At 34.5% G+C, this 17263-nt stretch overlaps 1 protein-coding gene across 13 annotated transcripts in view; it reads left to right on the top strand.

Annotated features, from left to right (window-relative positions):
- ANKRD12 (ankyrin repeat domain 12) overlaps positions 1-17263 on the top strand; it is a 112560-nt gene that overhangs the window by 77378 nt on the left and 17919 nt on the right. For 12 of the 13 annotated variants that reach the window (XR_003677207.2, XR_003677210.2, XR_003677208.2 and 9 more), the window contains one exon: positions 12546-17260. Coding sequence is in view for 10 of the 13 variants with exons in the window: in XM_024120804.3 (XP_023976572.1) it covers positions 12546-17260 (4715 nt within the window). In the remaining 3 variants the exon portion in view is untranslated. Of the gene's footprint in view, positions 1-2828; positions 3052-12545; positions 17261-17263 lie in introns of those variants that run through there. The other variant, XM_007114794.4, reaches the window with a different exon arrangement.

The raw sequence follows: 17263 nt of genomic DNA, 5'->3' as shown, positions 1-17263 counted from the left end.
CAAGTTTGCAGACCCTGGTTATATTACTTAAACACAGTGCCCAGTGGGCAAAGTTGAAAATGCCAGGCATTGTTAAAATAATTATTCATCCTTTTCTTATCTTACTTTGACTGCCAATAATCTGGCCATGTTTATTAAGCAGCTGCTATACACTTTCCTCACTTGCATGCTTCAGCTTAAGCAAGGAAATGCTCCATCATCATAAATAGACAAGCTACATTTAGAGTCTACCATAAGACAGATTAGGAAACTTTTTAAAAGACCGTGATATGTTGTTACCGTTTAGTGTTTACTGAGTGCATTTCTGTGTCATAAAATACACAAAATGACCAGTATTTTGAAGACTTATTTTCTTAATGTTAAAAGAGTAGATTGTAACTATTCTAAATATATTGTCATATTTGGTAAACTCATATCCTCAGTTTTATATTTCAGGAGCTATGAAAATATGACTTGATACATGCACATATGGAATTATAATAGTTAATAAATCAAGAGGTACAAAAAACAATTATTTAAGTCAAAATATACCAGAAATTTTTATTAAATGGATTATGTGATGTTAACAGTTTATAAGTAGGAAGAAGCATCACCTTTAGAAGTTTTAAAGCAAACTTTTTAACCTTGGAAGCATAAACACTACAGGTAGAAATTACATAGTGTAAGCACCATATTTGGTGTTCAGCACCCTTTATTTTTCACATATATGTCACTGTAGTATTGATGCTTAGAAGAAATGAAAAGGCACTTAAATATCCATGATGTACAGAGGGCTGAGCATACAGCATGATAAGCAATGAGATATTCTTTAATTTAATGATCAATTAAAAGAAATTCTGGGACTTCCCTGGTGGCACAGTGGTTAAGACTCCACACTCCCAATGCAGGGGGCCCAGGTTCGATCCCTGGTCAGGGAACTAGATCCCACATTCATGCCACAACTAAGAGTTCACATGCTACAACTAAGGAGCCTGGAGCTGCAACTAAGACCTGGTGCAACCAAATAAATAAGTTTTAAAAAAAGGAAAAAAAAAAGAAATTATATCACTGTGTTTTGCATACTCTGCTTTTTCTCCTCTGCTTTGTGACATATATGGTGCACTTTATACACAGAGTTCTGATTTTACTTTTTCAAACTTTTTTCTAAATGTCACCAGCTACTTCTGCCTGAAACTTAAACAACCAAAACCCCTACAGTTCTCTTATTTGAAAATCAGTACTTTAAAATCAATACAGATTTTATCATGTGTTTTATGTGGATTCATTATATCAACCTAATTCTAAAGCTTAAGAATTTTAAATTCAAAGTTGAGTGTTTTTGTTTTTTTTTTTTTTAAGAAAATGTTATATGTCAAATTTTGTTAAGTAGAGAAGAAGGGAAAGAAATTATGAATACCTAAATTACCATACTATAAGCATTTACTCTTTAGTAGTGTCTGTAAAAATTACATAGTTCTATATTTTTTACTTGTTCATGTATCAGAAAAATAAATGGGAAATTGTGACTTCAGCTGGGCTGTTCTTTGGATGCAAATGAATATGTCTTTAAATTTTTATGTTACGTAAAATAATAGTCTTCTAAATATCTCTTTGAATTTTATGTAAATATAGTAGTCAAGAAATTTTTAGTGTGTTTGCCCAAAATATGTAAAATTGCTTATTGCAAATACCAAAACTAATAGATTTTTTGTTAAAAATATTTTAGCTTGATGGTTTTCCTTAAAAACTGAATTTGTACCAGTGCCTAGCAACTTAAAGTGAGTCTGTCACATAATTATAGTCCTTGAGATATTGCTGAATATTTAAGACTTAAAGCTCTATGAAGGGTACATTTGGGCAGAACCCTTAAAAAAAAAAGACCTTTGACTTTAAAATATATATGCATACAGTTAAATGAGTTTAGCCTTAGCTATATCATCCTGTTTTATCTAGTCATGGTTTGAAGGACCTCCATGTAATATATATATATATATGTATGTATGTGTGTGTGTTATATCTCTATATCTCTATCTCTATATCTATCTATCTATCTATCTATCTATATATCTATATATATATATATAGATATATAGATGGAATAGCCGAGACTGGGTGATTTTTGTCAGTTTCCTATAGTGACATCAAAATTTTTGTAGTGATACCAATCATATTTTTCAGAGGGGGAAAATCTTGATTAATTTATACTTTATAGAATTCGTTTCTGTGTTACTGACATGTTGGTAGAAAGGCCATGCATAACTAATAGAGGGAGTGTAAAGAGTGGTGTGATACTTGATTTTACTTTTTATGTAAATTTTGCTTTTAGACATAGTATTTTCAATTATTGATTATATTCTCTTCCCTCTCCAGCTCACCCCTAAATTCTTAGCTATAACTCTCTTGTCTATATCTGTTACTTTAGAAATACAGTGAAAATATGTTCTCATATGGCATACTTACTTCCAAATAAATGTATGACTACTTTTCTCCTGTATAGCAGAATTAAAATATCTAACCTTTACTTAGGAAAATTGAGGTTTAGAAATGGAGATTTAGAAGAAACTGTATACAATTACCCAATATTTTATTTTCCTGTCTCTAAGCTGCATTTCTCAGTCAATTTAGGGATATAAAAGCTGTAAAGATTTGTTTCCTAAAATGCAGGTGTTTTTGTCTAATGTTACTTCCTTAGCTAGGTAAGATAAATAAGTTATATAATCAATTCTTAAATATCTTAGTTGTGGTTAGTGGACTGTTGCAAAGCAGAGGAACAACCCAAATAGGCATAAGAGAAGCCTGCCTCAGTTGTGAACTACCCCTGTCAGTGGAGCCCCGGAGACTCTGAAACTCAGAGAAGACTGCAGTTAGAGATGACCACGGACCACTCGTGCAGGGGGACACCTGCTGTAGAGGTCCTCCACAAAACTGCTGAAGAAACAAGTTTTCCCCTTTATCAGTATGAAAAGAAATCCAGAGATTTGAGGAAAATCAACTGAATGAAAACAAGAAGGGCCAAAATGAACAAGCACAACAGCTGATTTGGAGAATATAAATTACATAGGAAGCAGAAGGGTAAGTTTTTCTCAGTATGTGTGGAGACACTGGGGGTGGGGGGCAGTCGATCCACTAACCATAACAAAAGGCCACCCTGAAAAAGTCGACAAGGGAAGTCCTTGAAATTCAAAATGTTTATCGTTACTGAAAGTAAATATTCTGTATAGGACTAAAGAATAGACTGGACATCGCTGAAGATCTAATTTGAGATCTATGAGACGGGCAACATATAAAACATTAAAAAAAATACATTGGAAACATGAGAAAAATGGTACAAACAGACAAAAAACATACCCAGGATATGCAGTATTCATTTTACAAAAAAGAGCAAATGTTGGGGGAAAGTAATTTTTTTAATGGAAGAAGATCTCCCTTAACTGAAGAAAGAGGGTGACTTTACTTAAAAACAAAAGCAAAACAAAAAGCAAGGAAAGGATACATTTACATATATCTAGATGTATCCACATCTAGATACATCATGACTTCAAGGATAAAGATTATTTAAAATCTTATAAACGCCCAGACTCAGATGTAAACCTGTTACCTACAGAAGGAGAATCCAATTTCTTGTTCTTAAAGATGTTGTGAGAAGACTGTGTAGCTACAGTCACAACGTTCTATGAAAATTATTTTGAACCTAGAATTCCATTCCCAGCCTGTCACTCAAGTGCAAGGGCTAAATAAAAACATCATTAGACATACTTTCTGTTCTCTTTCTGAAAAAATTATTCAAATATATTACTTTTCAGTGACACAAAATACAAGTCTAAGAGGAAAATATGAAGACTAGCTACGGATTTTGATGAGAAATTTGCAAGTGACAGCAATGAGCAGTTGGCATATTTTAGGACAAAATGTCAGAGAGCTTTGTGAAGAATGTTATCAAGAAAAGAGTAGATTACAATATACATAGTGTGTGAATTAGATTCTGAGTATTCACTGTGTCATGGTATTGATAATATGAAGATGAACAAGACAGAAGGCAAAACCTCAAGGGAAAATAAACTATATATACAAGTCACAGGCTAAATATTGACAGAAAGCAAGCTAAAATGTGGTCTGAGTTGGGGGTGCTCATGGAGTATAAGCGTGCTTTCTGAAATGACAATAGTAGACCGCCTTGGTCAGGAAATTTAGAAGAGCCAAGAGGACAGACTTGAGGTTCAGAAATTCTGTTTACTTTATTATTTCTAAGTTAGTTAAATTCAAATAAAATCAAATGTAATACTTCAAGTTATGAAGAATGATTCTCTTGAGTGATGGGTCTATATTATGGTTGGCTTTTCTTTACCCATCTCTATATTTTCCTGGTTTTCTAACGTTAACTTTTTTACTTTTGTAATAAAAATAATAAATACTATTTGAAAATGAAACAGAAACAATGTTAATAAATGGAAATCACTAAAGAAGTTTATCTTAGGACTTTTTTACGCATTAGCGCATCTCTGAATAAAAATGATATATATAAACACAATTCCATTTTTTTTAAAGTACTATTCCTGTTGTTAAAAGTATTCATAATTCTGATTGAGTACATTACACCAAAAAAAAAAAAAAAGGCTTTCAATATTGTAGAGTTTTTGGCAATGGAAATCAAGCCAAAACCATCATTTTTTCCCCACTGTTTGGAGTGCTATATTAATTTAATCATTAAGAGCTCATATTTTAGTGCTCCTATACTATTACCTAGGTTTCAGCCCTGGATCTCAAGTTGTGGGCAAGTTAGTTAACCTGTACATGTTTACGTTCCACATCTGTAAAATAGGAATTACAGTACATACAGTTCCTGAGTACATACAGTACTTATGGTGGTGTGGTAAATAAAGGTTAAATGAGTTAATATACAAAGACACATAGACTATTGACTGGCACAGAGTAAGCACTTGATAAATGTTTCCTTTAAAAACAGTGAAAACCTGAAATAAAGTTATCTTATTAGACATGTCCAGTTATTTAAAATGAAACATTCAGGACCATCCTTTATATGATAATGCAATCTTATAATCTTTAAACTGTCATTTTTATTTACCATCGTAAAGATGAAAACTAATCAAGTTCACTGGTTTGTGTAATCATTTAAAGTAGTCAAGATGGCTTTTTTCCTTTATTTTTTTTTCTAGCTTTATTGAGATAATTGACATATAACATTGTATAAGTTTAAGGTATAAGTGTAATTATTTGATATATGTATATATTGCAAAGTGATTACCACAGTAAGGTTAATTGACACATCCATCACCTAACCTGATTACAATTGTGTGTGTGTGTGTGTGTGTGTTGTAAGAACATTTAAAATCTACGCTTAGCAACTTTCAGGTATACAATACAGTATTGTTAACTGTAGTCACCTTGCTGGTATGATTTTTTTGTTTTTTGCCATAGAGCCTACAGTTAACTAATTTACTGTCTTTAATGAAAGAGTATCTTTTCATATGTATTCCTGAAAATGTGCTTGCATATTACCTGATTTTATACTCAGAAAATTATTTATTTTAAAACTCCCTAAGTATAGTATACATGTTATGGTGGGGGGAGTTAATTCTGTACATTGCATGATATATTCATTGTTGAAAACATTTTTAAATAGATTAATTGTATGCAAATTAATGTTTTTAGTTTCAATATAGAAATTTTTATTTTCTACAGTGAAAGTACAGAGCAGAAAGAGGAGTAGTATTATGAACCCATGTATACTTATTACCCACTTTTAATCATTACCACCTTATGGCCAATCTTGTTTTGTTCTATCCATTCTTCCCTATCCCATCATTTTGAAGTCATTTTATTAGAAAATATTTTAGTAGGTACCTCTTAAAAGATAGGAATTTTTAAAAAAACATAATATCATTATCATACCTAAGCTAACTAAACTGATTACTAGTAAATATTTGGTTATTGTTCCAAGTTCTCACTGCCTCATAAAATCATAAGTTTTTTTCAACTTTTTCAAAATCTGAATCCAAATGAAGTCCATATATTGCAGTTGGGTGATAACGTTTGAGTATCTTTTAATCTGTAAATATCCCCTTCCATTCTTACGTTCTTGTATTTTTCTGTTGTTGAAAAAATCATGCGCCTGGCAGTTTTTCCCAAAGTCTGGATTTTGCTCATTGCATCTCCATGATTTTAGTAAAGGAAAACTATTTTCCAAATATTTTTCTTATCTCAATTTCACATTTTCTTTGTTAACCTACAATGAGTTTAGTGGTAAACTGACTTTAATATTGGGAAGAAAGAGTTGCTTGTGGTGATTACAAAGGGATTTAGCCACAGGTTGAGCAGGAGATTATTTTAATGGTTCTGATCAATTTTCTTAATTTTTGTCAAGACAGAGGTGAACATTAGGCTCCTTTTGAAACTAATTTCTAGCACTTAGTAAACTCTGTATAAGTTATCTAAATATTTTACATGCTGATATTGCCCATAATTTTAAAACCTTAATTTTCATCACTGCTTTTCAAAATGTGACACACTCTAATATATATCTAGTATTTATATGGGTTCTCTAATTTTCCTTTTCTTCACAATTGAACAGTCTTTATTTCAGCTTTTGAAGGAGGCTAATTTTTCCATTTTCATAAAATACAAAATACATATGTACTCAAATAATTGTACAGACGCCACACTATATAAAGATGGTGCCATTGTTTAAAAGTAAATTTCTGGCTGACTCAAAAAGGTTCAGCAGCTGACGTATAAAAGCATGAGCTCAATATAGAAAGAATATTGGAAGTGTTAGTGCATAAGGTGTGAAAGTGCAGGCTATACAAAATCTAAGGGTGGCTGAAAGCTGTTCAAGTAACAGACCTAATCTCCACGTGACCAGCGATGTGGGAACTGATACGGTGTGGGTGAAGTGGTTGCCACCTCTTCAAAGTGCTGACTTTAAGAAGACGTCAGCAATGAATGAGTCAGACAGTAGTAGTAGTCAGTGGCACTTGGACATTAAACAAAATTGTAAAGTGGATAAATTTGTGTTACATGTGTTTTTTTTTTTTAACATCTTTATTGGAGCATAATTGCTTTACAGTGGTGTGTTAGTTTCTACTTGTGTTACATGTTTCTGTTCCTTTCTACAGTCCTCCTGTCTGTCCACCATAAGCACCCCGACTTGATTTCTTGACGTCTTAATCCAGTTCTGAAATCCTCTAGTTGTATACTCATTCTACATTTATTAAGTATCTGCACATGCTAGGTATTACAAAAGTCCCTAAGTATAAGTCACAGACTTGTATTTGAAGTATCTGTTGGGTAAGTGAAAAACAGAAACAGAACAGTAGAGTTACCTCACTGGAGGTTACCTTCCCACAAAGAACTCCCAAATTCCATAAATAGGCCTTTTTATTCTCAGTAAATGCACTACTGTCCCTACCATCCTCCATCCCACAAATAGATAATACCTAAGTTTTTCATTCTCCAGGTGTTATAATTTACGCAGGTGCTTATTAATAAAGTAGTATACTTTTATAAGTTTACAAGAAGCTGAAGTGTGTGTGTGTGCGCATGCACGTGCATGTATTTAAGCACTTATTCATCTAGAATAGGTGGAATGTATAGGGGATATTGTAGAACAGATAGCCTTCTCTTTGCCCCTTGACTTTCCTGGGAAACAATCTTTGACCTCCCAAATCCCAGTGATCAGAATAGCAGCAATAAAATATACACATCTTTTGGAATGGTTTCAAACCAGTGATGTTCCCAGGGATAAATGAGAAGTTAACTTTACCTCCTTCCAGATCAATCCAAATAAACATATACATAAATACCAATGCAAACGTAGCCTCAAGACAAGTCCCCTACCCAGCCTCCTCCCCACAACAGACTCCTGCCCCTATTCCCTTCCTAAAATAAAAATTCTTGAACTGCACCTCTCCTTGACCGATAATCTAAAATATCTTCTAGTTAAGTAGATGGAAAATAATAAAGAGTAACTGATTAAAGACAAATATATGATATTTAATCTTTGGAGTCTAAAATAAATGATACAAATGAGCTTATTTACAAAACAGAAACAGATTTCACAGACATAGAACACAAATTTATGGTTACCAAAGGGAAAAGTGGAGGTGGGGGTAGATTAGAGGTTGAGATTAACAGATACACACTACTATATTCAAAATAGATAAACAACAAGGATTTACACACACAACTGTATTCAATATCTTATATGTTTTCAGTCTTGAATTAGCGTGGTTGAAAGGAGTCCAAGAAGTTCCAGGTTAGGCAGTTGAATCTCAGAGGAAAAGTAGAGACTTGGACTTGCCTATAAGTTCTTTAAGTTTAGGGTCATGGTATGTTTAGTTTTGTTTTGTCATCACCCACTCCCGAAGTATATGTGACATTAGTAGAATATAGTTCTGTTTCCTGAAGATGTGTAATCATTAATATAATCAGACTATTTTAAAAGCCCAGAATCTGTTTTATTTTCTTATTAGTCAGGCATGTGAAATAATAATTGCTTCGTCAAATGCGTGCTGGTTATTTTGGAGAGATTTTGAAGGAGGAGGGATTTACTTTATATACTGTCATCTCCCTGCATTGGTCACATCTGTTCCTTTTGGATTCCATACAAGATAAGATGGAAATTTATGGTAGCCTCAGTAGGGGAAAAGTCAAGCCTAAGGATAATTGTGATCTCAAGTAACATTTAGCTATTTTTAAATGTCACTAGTGTTAGTTGCAAATATCTTAGAGTGCCTTGAGAGGTACAGAGCAACTTTCAAATGTATTTGTTTTTTATCAATTAAGTTTCATTTTGTTATTTAGCATTTTCTCATGGAGAAGAAAAAAGTTTTAATGAAAAATTTAATGTTTTAATGATTGCTTATTACTCACTTTTCTTCCTAGTTTCCCAGATAAAATTGTTGAGATGGTAAACATTAACATTTTTTAAAGGAGCTTTTTATCAGAAATAATTTAGTAAAATGTTTTAAATACAAGTTCAAATTTAGTGACTAAGTAGATATTAAAGACTAAAAAGATTGTAACAAATTAGAAAATAACGCAGTATAATGATAACCATGGCCATTTTGAGAATAAGGATTTGGATTCTAGGTGAATTTCTTACTCTAAGCAATCATCTCCTAAGGGAGGCAGAGCAAACATTTTTTTTTTAAGTTACTGCTGCACTAGAATTCCAAGACCAGCTTGATCTATAGTCCTGGGTAGAGTAAATCAAAAAGGTTTGGACTGCTTAGGGAAGAAAAGGGTTTCAGCCTGGTCTGGCAGTGAAATGGCATCACAGAGATGTAGTATCTTTGCTGAGGTCACAGACTAGCCAGCTTCATGAGAACCATGCAGGGTCATTGCTGCTGGTGCTGAGAATCGCGTGCAGAGAGGAGCGAGCCTGTTGGGCAGGTGCAACTCAGTGACCAGAGCCAGGCTGCTATCCTTCCCTGGGGTAATTCCACACTCTTCATCACGGACATATCATGTACCATGAGGCTAACTTATTCACTTTAGAACATAAATTTTTCCCTTTTAAAAAAGTAGGAGTCTCTTTAAAAGAACCATGGGGAAAAAAACATATCTGTGTTGGAGAGCATTGCTTAATTACCTTCAGTTGATGAATCAGGAGCACAGATGACAACCTTACATCTCTCAGGTACACGTATGTGTGTAACTCAGAGAATCTGCATTTGACCTTTAATATGTATATTCAGAATGGTAAGCACTATGATATAGTGATTGAAACATACACAGGAGTATGTGCGTAGTATAATTTAAGTAATATATTAATATGCATAGGCAAAGAAGACCAGAAGAAAATAGGATGAAGAAATTATAAAGTGATGTTACACAGGAGAAATACAAACACATGGAAAAATGAGCCACACCTGTAATCAAAAAATCAAACAAATAGTGGTACCATTTTACACCGATTAGTGAAGTTTTTAAAAATATTTTTTCTGATGTTAAAACTAATGCATGGGGCTTCCCTGGTGGCGCAGTGGTTGAGAGTCCACCTGCCGATGCAGGGGACATGGGTTCGTGCCTCAGTCTGGGAAGATCCCACATGCTGCGGAGCGGCTGGGCCCGTGAGCCATGGCCGCTGGCCCTGTGCGTCCGGAGCCTGTGCTCCGCAACGGGAGAGTCCACAACAGTGAGAGGCCAGCATACCGCAAAACAAACAAAAAAAAAAAACAAACTAATGCATGTGTTAGGCTAGGAATTTGGAAAATACAGCAAAACTTGAAAAAAAATAAGGCATAAGTCCTCTGGCCAGAGTTTAATATGGATACTATTTTGATGTATTTCTCTCATTTCTTTTTCCCTACATACACAGACAAATTTATATACTGCTATTTTCAACTGACAAGCTGTACAAAAGTTTTTTCTAAATTATTAAGTATAATATCAAATAATTAGGACAACCTGAATGTCCCCTCAGGAGAATCTGTTTAAATGATTACACGTTAACTCCATGTAATATGCAGCCCTTAAAAACAGTAATAAAGAAAATGCAACTTCAAAGGAAAATATCTACAACTGTTCAATGAAAAAAAGCCATATATAAAATGGGACATGCTGTGGTTTGAGCTCCTTATTTTCATAATAGTTGTTTTCATGCCGTTAAATCCTACCTGAACTTCCTATACATCCTTCCTGCCTCAGTTCAGTGCTATTGCTTTGAGAAGCCTGCTTCCCTTCACTTCTCCCAGTATACTGACTCTTTCCCAAGTGCACCCTTTGGACCTAGTGCCCACTGCCATTTTAGCGATTATCAGGTTGTGTAACTGTTACAGCGCAGGACTGTGTTCTTTTCATCATGTCACCCGTAGCACCTAGCACTCTGTGCCTGGAGGAGCATAATAAATATTTACTTAAGATTGATTCTAAGTGTCTAATTAAGGTTTTGTGGGATATACAAAGAAAAAAACCATTCCCAATTTCCAGTGAAACTTACCTAATGAGAAATAATATAAATAGAATACTTAAATATAAACCCTAAAAAATCAAGTTCTTAAAAATGACAAGGGGAGAACAGTCCTCAAGAACAAATTGTAAATAAGGCACCAGTAAGACAACACCTGTCATATCAGTGCATATTCTTGTATTCATTTAATCAAGGAGCAGAATAAATACTACTTCCAAAACAGCTGTTCCTTTTTTGCAGCATGAAGTTCTGTGGCTGATACTCTGTATTGCAATATTGATAACTGGGAATGGCATTATGCTTATAAGCAGTTGTAATTCCAAAAATGTTCTTTTTTTATACCACATGTCAATATAACTGTGTCACTCATTGGCACTTAATAATAGTATTGTCTTAGAATATTACCACATCTTCTCCAAAAATAAGATTGTGATCTCTCCACAGCTCCTATCCAGTGCTCAAAACCTTATAGACACTCTAAAATGCTTCTGGAATTTGAATTTCCATGTAAAGAGAATATTTGGGAGTTAGATCACTTTAGAGGAAGCTTGACATATTAAAATACATTTATAACTTTAATATTATTAAATACTTAGCCAAAAAAGTGTTTAGTTACTTTTTATAATGAGTTTGGTTTTTTTCCTCTTTTGGTCAGAGGCCTCAGTTTTCTTTTAATTAGAGGTCTGGGTTTTCTTTTCAGTTGGAGGCCCCATGTATGCAATGTACATTTCAGCTAAGAAAAGATACCCAACTAGGAAGAAAATAAACTATAAATAAAAAACCTAAAGAATAAAATAGCTTTTTTCTAATTATGTATCTATTCAATTTATCTGTTATAATCTTGACTGTGTAATTGGGGGATATAGTTTTTTTTTTTTTTAATGGATAGTAAAGCAGATAGTCATGTGTCTTGTATAGTTAAAACCATTCACTTTTATTCAAGTTCTGTCCTTTATGGGAATCATTTGCTCTTTTATGCTTTTACTAATAAAATTCTGAAGCATATAAAACCATCTGTGATGTTTACTTAATTATAAACCCTTTAAGTTAGTGATTGTTAATCTCTTTTGCATCAAAGAATTTTACTTAAATATTCTCTCTCCAGGAAAAAAGAAAATGTACATATATGTAAAATTTTACAGGGAACTTCCCTGGTGGTCCAGTGATTAAGACTCTGTGCTTCCACTTCAGGGGACGCGGGTGGGTTCCATCCCTGGTCGGGGAACTAAAATCCCACATGCCACATGGCACGGCCAAAAAAAAAATTTTTTTTTACATAACATTAGTAGCCAGTGTTTTCCTGAATCCAGTCCCCTGAGTTATGAACCTCTTCATTATATTATACATACATTTTAATATTAGATACTTTTTTTGGTATCTGTGTTGTAAATCCAGTGTATTGTGTGCTTTTAGAAGTGTCACAGGGTGTCATCCTGAAGCAGATTCTCTATAAAGCTTTTCCACAAAACTGTAGCAGAGTTCTTACATATTGTTGTTGTATTATTTACATATAAATATGAATTTTTTTCTCGGAATTGTTTGAAATATTTGATGTATATGCTATATTTTTCTCTCAGTCTTAACTTTTCTGACAGTTGTCTATTGACTAACAGCAGATTTTCCTTTCTTATTCTAGATTCTGAAGAGGCTCGGTCTGTAAATCCTTCCAGTGTTGATGAAAATATTGACTCTGAGACAGAGAAAGACTCTCTCATCTGTGAAAGTAAACAAATAGTTCCCAGTAAAGCAGCTCTTCCATGTGCCCTTGATGAGTATGAGTTCAAAGATGACGAGGAGGAAGCAGTAAACAAGATGATCGATGGCAGGCGCATTCTTAGGAAAGAGCTGAGAAGAGAGAACGAGGCTCAAGTAGAAAAGAGTAGCTTATTTGCAAAACAGGAAAAAGCTTTCTATCCTAAATCATTTAAAAGTAAAAAACAAAAGCCATCTAGGGTTTTGTATTCAAGTTCTGAAAGTTCCGATGAAGAAATTCTTCAGAACAAAAAGTGTTCTGCTCCATGTTCTGTCCCTGAAACTTCAAATTCTGATATACAGACCAGAAAGGAATATGGAGTTTCAAATGAACACAAACAGAAAGGCAAAGTTAAAAGAAAATTAAAGAACCAGAACAAAAATAAAGAGAACCAAGAGCTGAAGCAAGAAAAAGAGGGGAAAGAAAATACTAGAGTAACAAACTTGACAGTTAATACTGCACTAGATTGTTCAGAAAAGACCAGAGAGGAGGGGAATTTTAGGAAATCTTTTAGCCCAAAAGATGATACTTCATTACATTTATTTCATATATCCACTGGTAAATCTCCCAAACATTCTTGTGGACTCAGTGAAAAGCAGTCAACACCACTAAAACAAGAACATTCTAAGACATGTTTATCACCAGGAAGTTCTGAAATGTCATTACAGCCTGATCTTGTTCGGTATGATAATATAGAATCTGAATTCTTGCCAGAAAGTTCAAGTGTAAAATCTTGTAAGCATAAGGAAAAAAACAAACATCAGAAAGATTTCCACTTAGAATTTGGTGAAAAGTCAAATGCCAAAATAAAGGATGAAGATCACAGTCCAACATTTGAAAATTCAGATTGCACGCTGAAAAAAATGGATAAAGAGGGTAAAACATTAAAAAAGCATAAATTAAAACATAAAGAAAGGGAAAAAGAAAAGCATAAAAAAGAAATTGAAGGTGAAAAGGAAAAATACAAAAATAGGGATGGTGCTAAAGAGCTGCAGCGGAGTGTGGAATTTGATAGAGAATTTTGGAAAGAGAATTTTTTTAAAAGTGATGAAACTGAAGATCTATTTTTAAGTATGGAACATGAGTCCCTAACAGAAAAAAAATCGAAGTTGGAGAAAAACATAAAAGATGATAAATCAACCAAGGAAAAGCATGTCTCCAAAGAGAGGAACTTTAAAGAAGAACGAGAAAAGATTAAAAAGGAAAGTGAGAAATCTTTTAGGGAGGAAAAATTAAGAGATTTGAAAGATGAGAGAGAGAATGTACCAACTGATAAAGAAACAGAATTCAGTTCTTTAGGTATAAGTGCCAGTGAAGAGTCTATAGGGTTACATTCAGTGGAAAAGGAAATAGAAATTGAAAAACAAGAAAAGCATATGAAAGAAAGTAAGGAAAAATCTGAGAAACGGCTTCAAAGTAAAGAAAAGGATGTTGAGAAGCCTGAAAGAAAAAATTCTGAAAAAGAGAAGAAGATAAAACATGAGCATAAGTCAGAGAAAGACAGATTAGATCCTAGTGAATGTGTTGACAGAATAAAAGAAAAAGACAAGCTATATTCACATCACACAGAAAAATGCCATAAAGAAGGTGAGAAGATAAAAAACATTACTACCGTTAAAAAAACTGATGACAGAGAGAAAAGTAGAGAAAAGATAGATAGAAAACATGACAAAGAAAAACTTGAAAAAGAGAGACATCCTGCAGAGAGCAAAGAGAAGCACTTGATGGAAAAAAAACACAAACAATCAGATAATACTGAGTATACTAAATCAGAAAAAAGCAAAAATAAAGAAAAAGATAGGGAGGTAGATAAAAAGGAAAAATCTAGAGATAATGTAAATATAACTAACTCCAAACAGTTCCAGGAAGAGAGGAGGTCAAGTATAGCAGACAGCAATAAAGCACAACATGAAAAAACTTTCTCTCTTAAAGAAAAAACAAAAGATGAGCCTTTGAGAACTCCTGATGGAAAAGAAAAAGACAAAAAAGATAAAGATATAGACAGATACAAAGAACGAGACAAACACAAGGATAAAGTTCAACTAAGTAGTTCACTCAAAGTAAAATCCGAAGCAGATAAGCCTAAACCTAAGTCATCACCAGCATCAAAAGATACTCGACCCAAAGAAAAGAGGCTGGTGAATGATGACTTAATGCAGACCAGCTTTGAACGGATGCTTAGCCTTAAAGACCTAGAAATAGAACAGTGGCACAGAAAACACAAGGAAAAGATTAAGCAAAAAGAAAAGGAACGGTTGAGAAATCGTAATTGTTTAGAACTTAAAGTAAAAGATAAAGAAAAAACAAAGCACGTACCAGCTGAGTCCAAAAATAAAGAACTTACTAGGTCGAAGAGTTCAGAGTTGACTGATGCTTATACCAAGGAGAAACGTTGCAAAGATGCTGTAAGTAACAGGTCACAATCTGTCGACACCAAAAATACAGTGAATTTAGGCAAGTCATCCTTTGTTTCAGATAATAGCTTAAACAGATCTCCTAGATCAGAAAGTGAAAAGCCAGGTCTCAGCTCCAGGTCTGTGTCCATGATTTCGGTGGCTAGCTCAGAAGATTCTTGCCATACTACAGTGACAACCCCAAGGCTTCCAGTGGAGTATGACTCAGACTTTATGTTAGAGGGTTCAGATTCCCAAATGTCCTTTTCCCAGTCACCATTTTTGTCAATTGCCAAATCTCCTGCCCTTCATGAAAGGGAGTCAGATAACCTGGCTGAACTACCAGAGCGCATTAAAGCATCATATACAAGCAGACTTCCAACAGCCCATCTCCGGTCCTCCTCGGTAGAAGATGCTAAGCTAGTTATAAATGAGGGGAGACCAACTGCAGAAGTTCGAAGATGTAGCATGCCATCTGTCATTTGCGAACATACAAAACACTTCCAAACAATATCAGAAGAAAGCAGTCAAGATGGCCTAGTTGTGCCAAGAGATGCTTGTCCTTCTCCCAAACCTGAGGTACCCTCAGATGTGCCTGAAAGAGAACTTGCAAGTGCATCTAACACACATTCCAGTTTTGCAGCCTCTCCAACTAGATCTGTAAACAGCAAACATACTTCTGCTGATACAAATGGTATCAAGAGCACTGCTTCAGTGGGCACTTTGATGGACAGTCCTGTGTATCTAGAGCCGTCTAATCAGGTTGGTGTGATCCAAAGTAAATCATGGGAAATACCTGTTGATAGACGGGAGTCATTAAGCGCCAGTGACTTCATCTGCCCAAATTCTACTACACCTGATCAAGATTCGTCTGTTCAGGGTTTTTGTAATTCTGAAAACAAAATATTGAAAGAACAGAATATTGATTTTGTATCCTTGCACCAGACTGAATTGCCAGGGAACACTTGTGCTCAGGATCTAGCATCCTTTCTCCCTTCACAGCAGCCTTGCTCTTTTCACAGCCAATCACTTTCAGATGCTGAATCTATTTCTAAGCATAGATCTTTGTCATATGTTGCCAATCAAGAGTCAGGTATTTTACAACAGAAAAATGCAATTCAAATTATCAATCCTGTTTTAGATACTGGTAATGAATCTACAAAAGATATGGAGAATACTTTTATCCTAACAGATGTTCAAAAGACAGATGCCTTTGTTCCAGTGTTCTCTGAAAGCACTGTTCAAGAAACAGCACCGAATTTTGAGAAAGCTAATACTTTGCCTGTATTACCATCAGAAAAGGACTTTAATGGAAGTGATGCCTCTTCCCAGCCAAATACACATTATGCATTTAGCAAACTAATGTATAAGTCTTCCAGTGGCCATGAGGCTGAAAATAGCACTTCTGATATTCAGGTTATTTCACATGAAAAAGAAAACAAACTGGAGAGTTTGGTTTTGACTCATTTGAATGATAAGTGTGATTCTGATTTATGTGAAATGAATGCAGGGATCCCAAAAGGAAACCTGAATGAACAGGATAATCCAAAACATTGTCCTGAAAGTGAAAAGTGTTTGCTTTCCATAGAAGATGAAGAATCACAACAGAGTACTTTATCAAGTCTGGAAAACCATTCGCAACAACCAGCTCAACCAGAAATGCACAGATATGGACACTTAGTTAAAGTAGAATTAGAAGAAAGTGCTGAAGATGATAAAACTGAAAACCAAATTCCTCAAAGGATGACTAGAAACAAAGCAAATACAATAGCAAATCAAAGCAAACAGATTCTTGCCACCTGTACACTATTAGCAGACAAAGATACCGAGTCTTCATCTCCTAGAGGAAGAATAAGATTAACTGAGGAGGATGATCCTCAGATTCACCACCCACGGAAAAGGAAAGTGTCACGGGTGCCTCAGCCTGTGCAAGCAAGTCCGTCTTTACTGCAAGCAAAAGAGAAAACTCAGCAGTCTCTGGCAGCCATCGTGGACTCTCTGAAACTAGACGAGATCCAGCCATACAGTTCAGAGAGAGCAAATCCATATTTCGAATACTTGCACATAAGGAAAAAAATCGAAGAAAAACGCAAATTGTTGTGTAGTGTTATCCCTCAAGCACCTCAGTATTACGATGAATATGTGACATTTAATGGATCATATCTCCTGGATGGAAACCCCTTAAGCAAGATCTGCATCCCCACAGTA

The sequence above is a fragment of the Physeter macrocephalus genome, chromosome 19 (assembly GCF_002837175.3).
Source record: "Physeter macrocephalus isolate SW-GA chromosome 19, ASM283717v5, whole genome shotgun sequence".
NCBI lineage: Eukaryota > Metazoa > Chordata > Mammalia > Artiodactyla > Physeteridae > Physeter > Physeter macrocephalus.
Note: the sequence above shows the minus strand (reverse complement) of the source record. Positions and strands in the feature narration are given on the sequence as shown.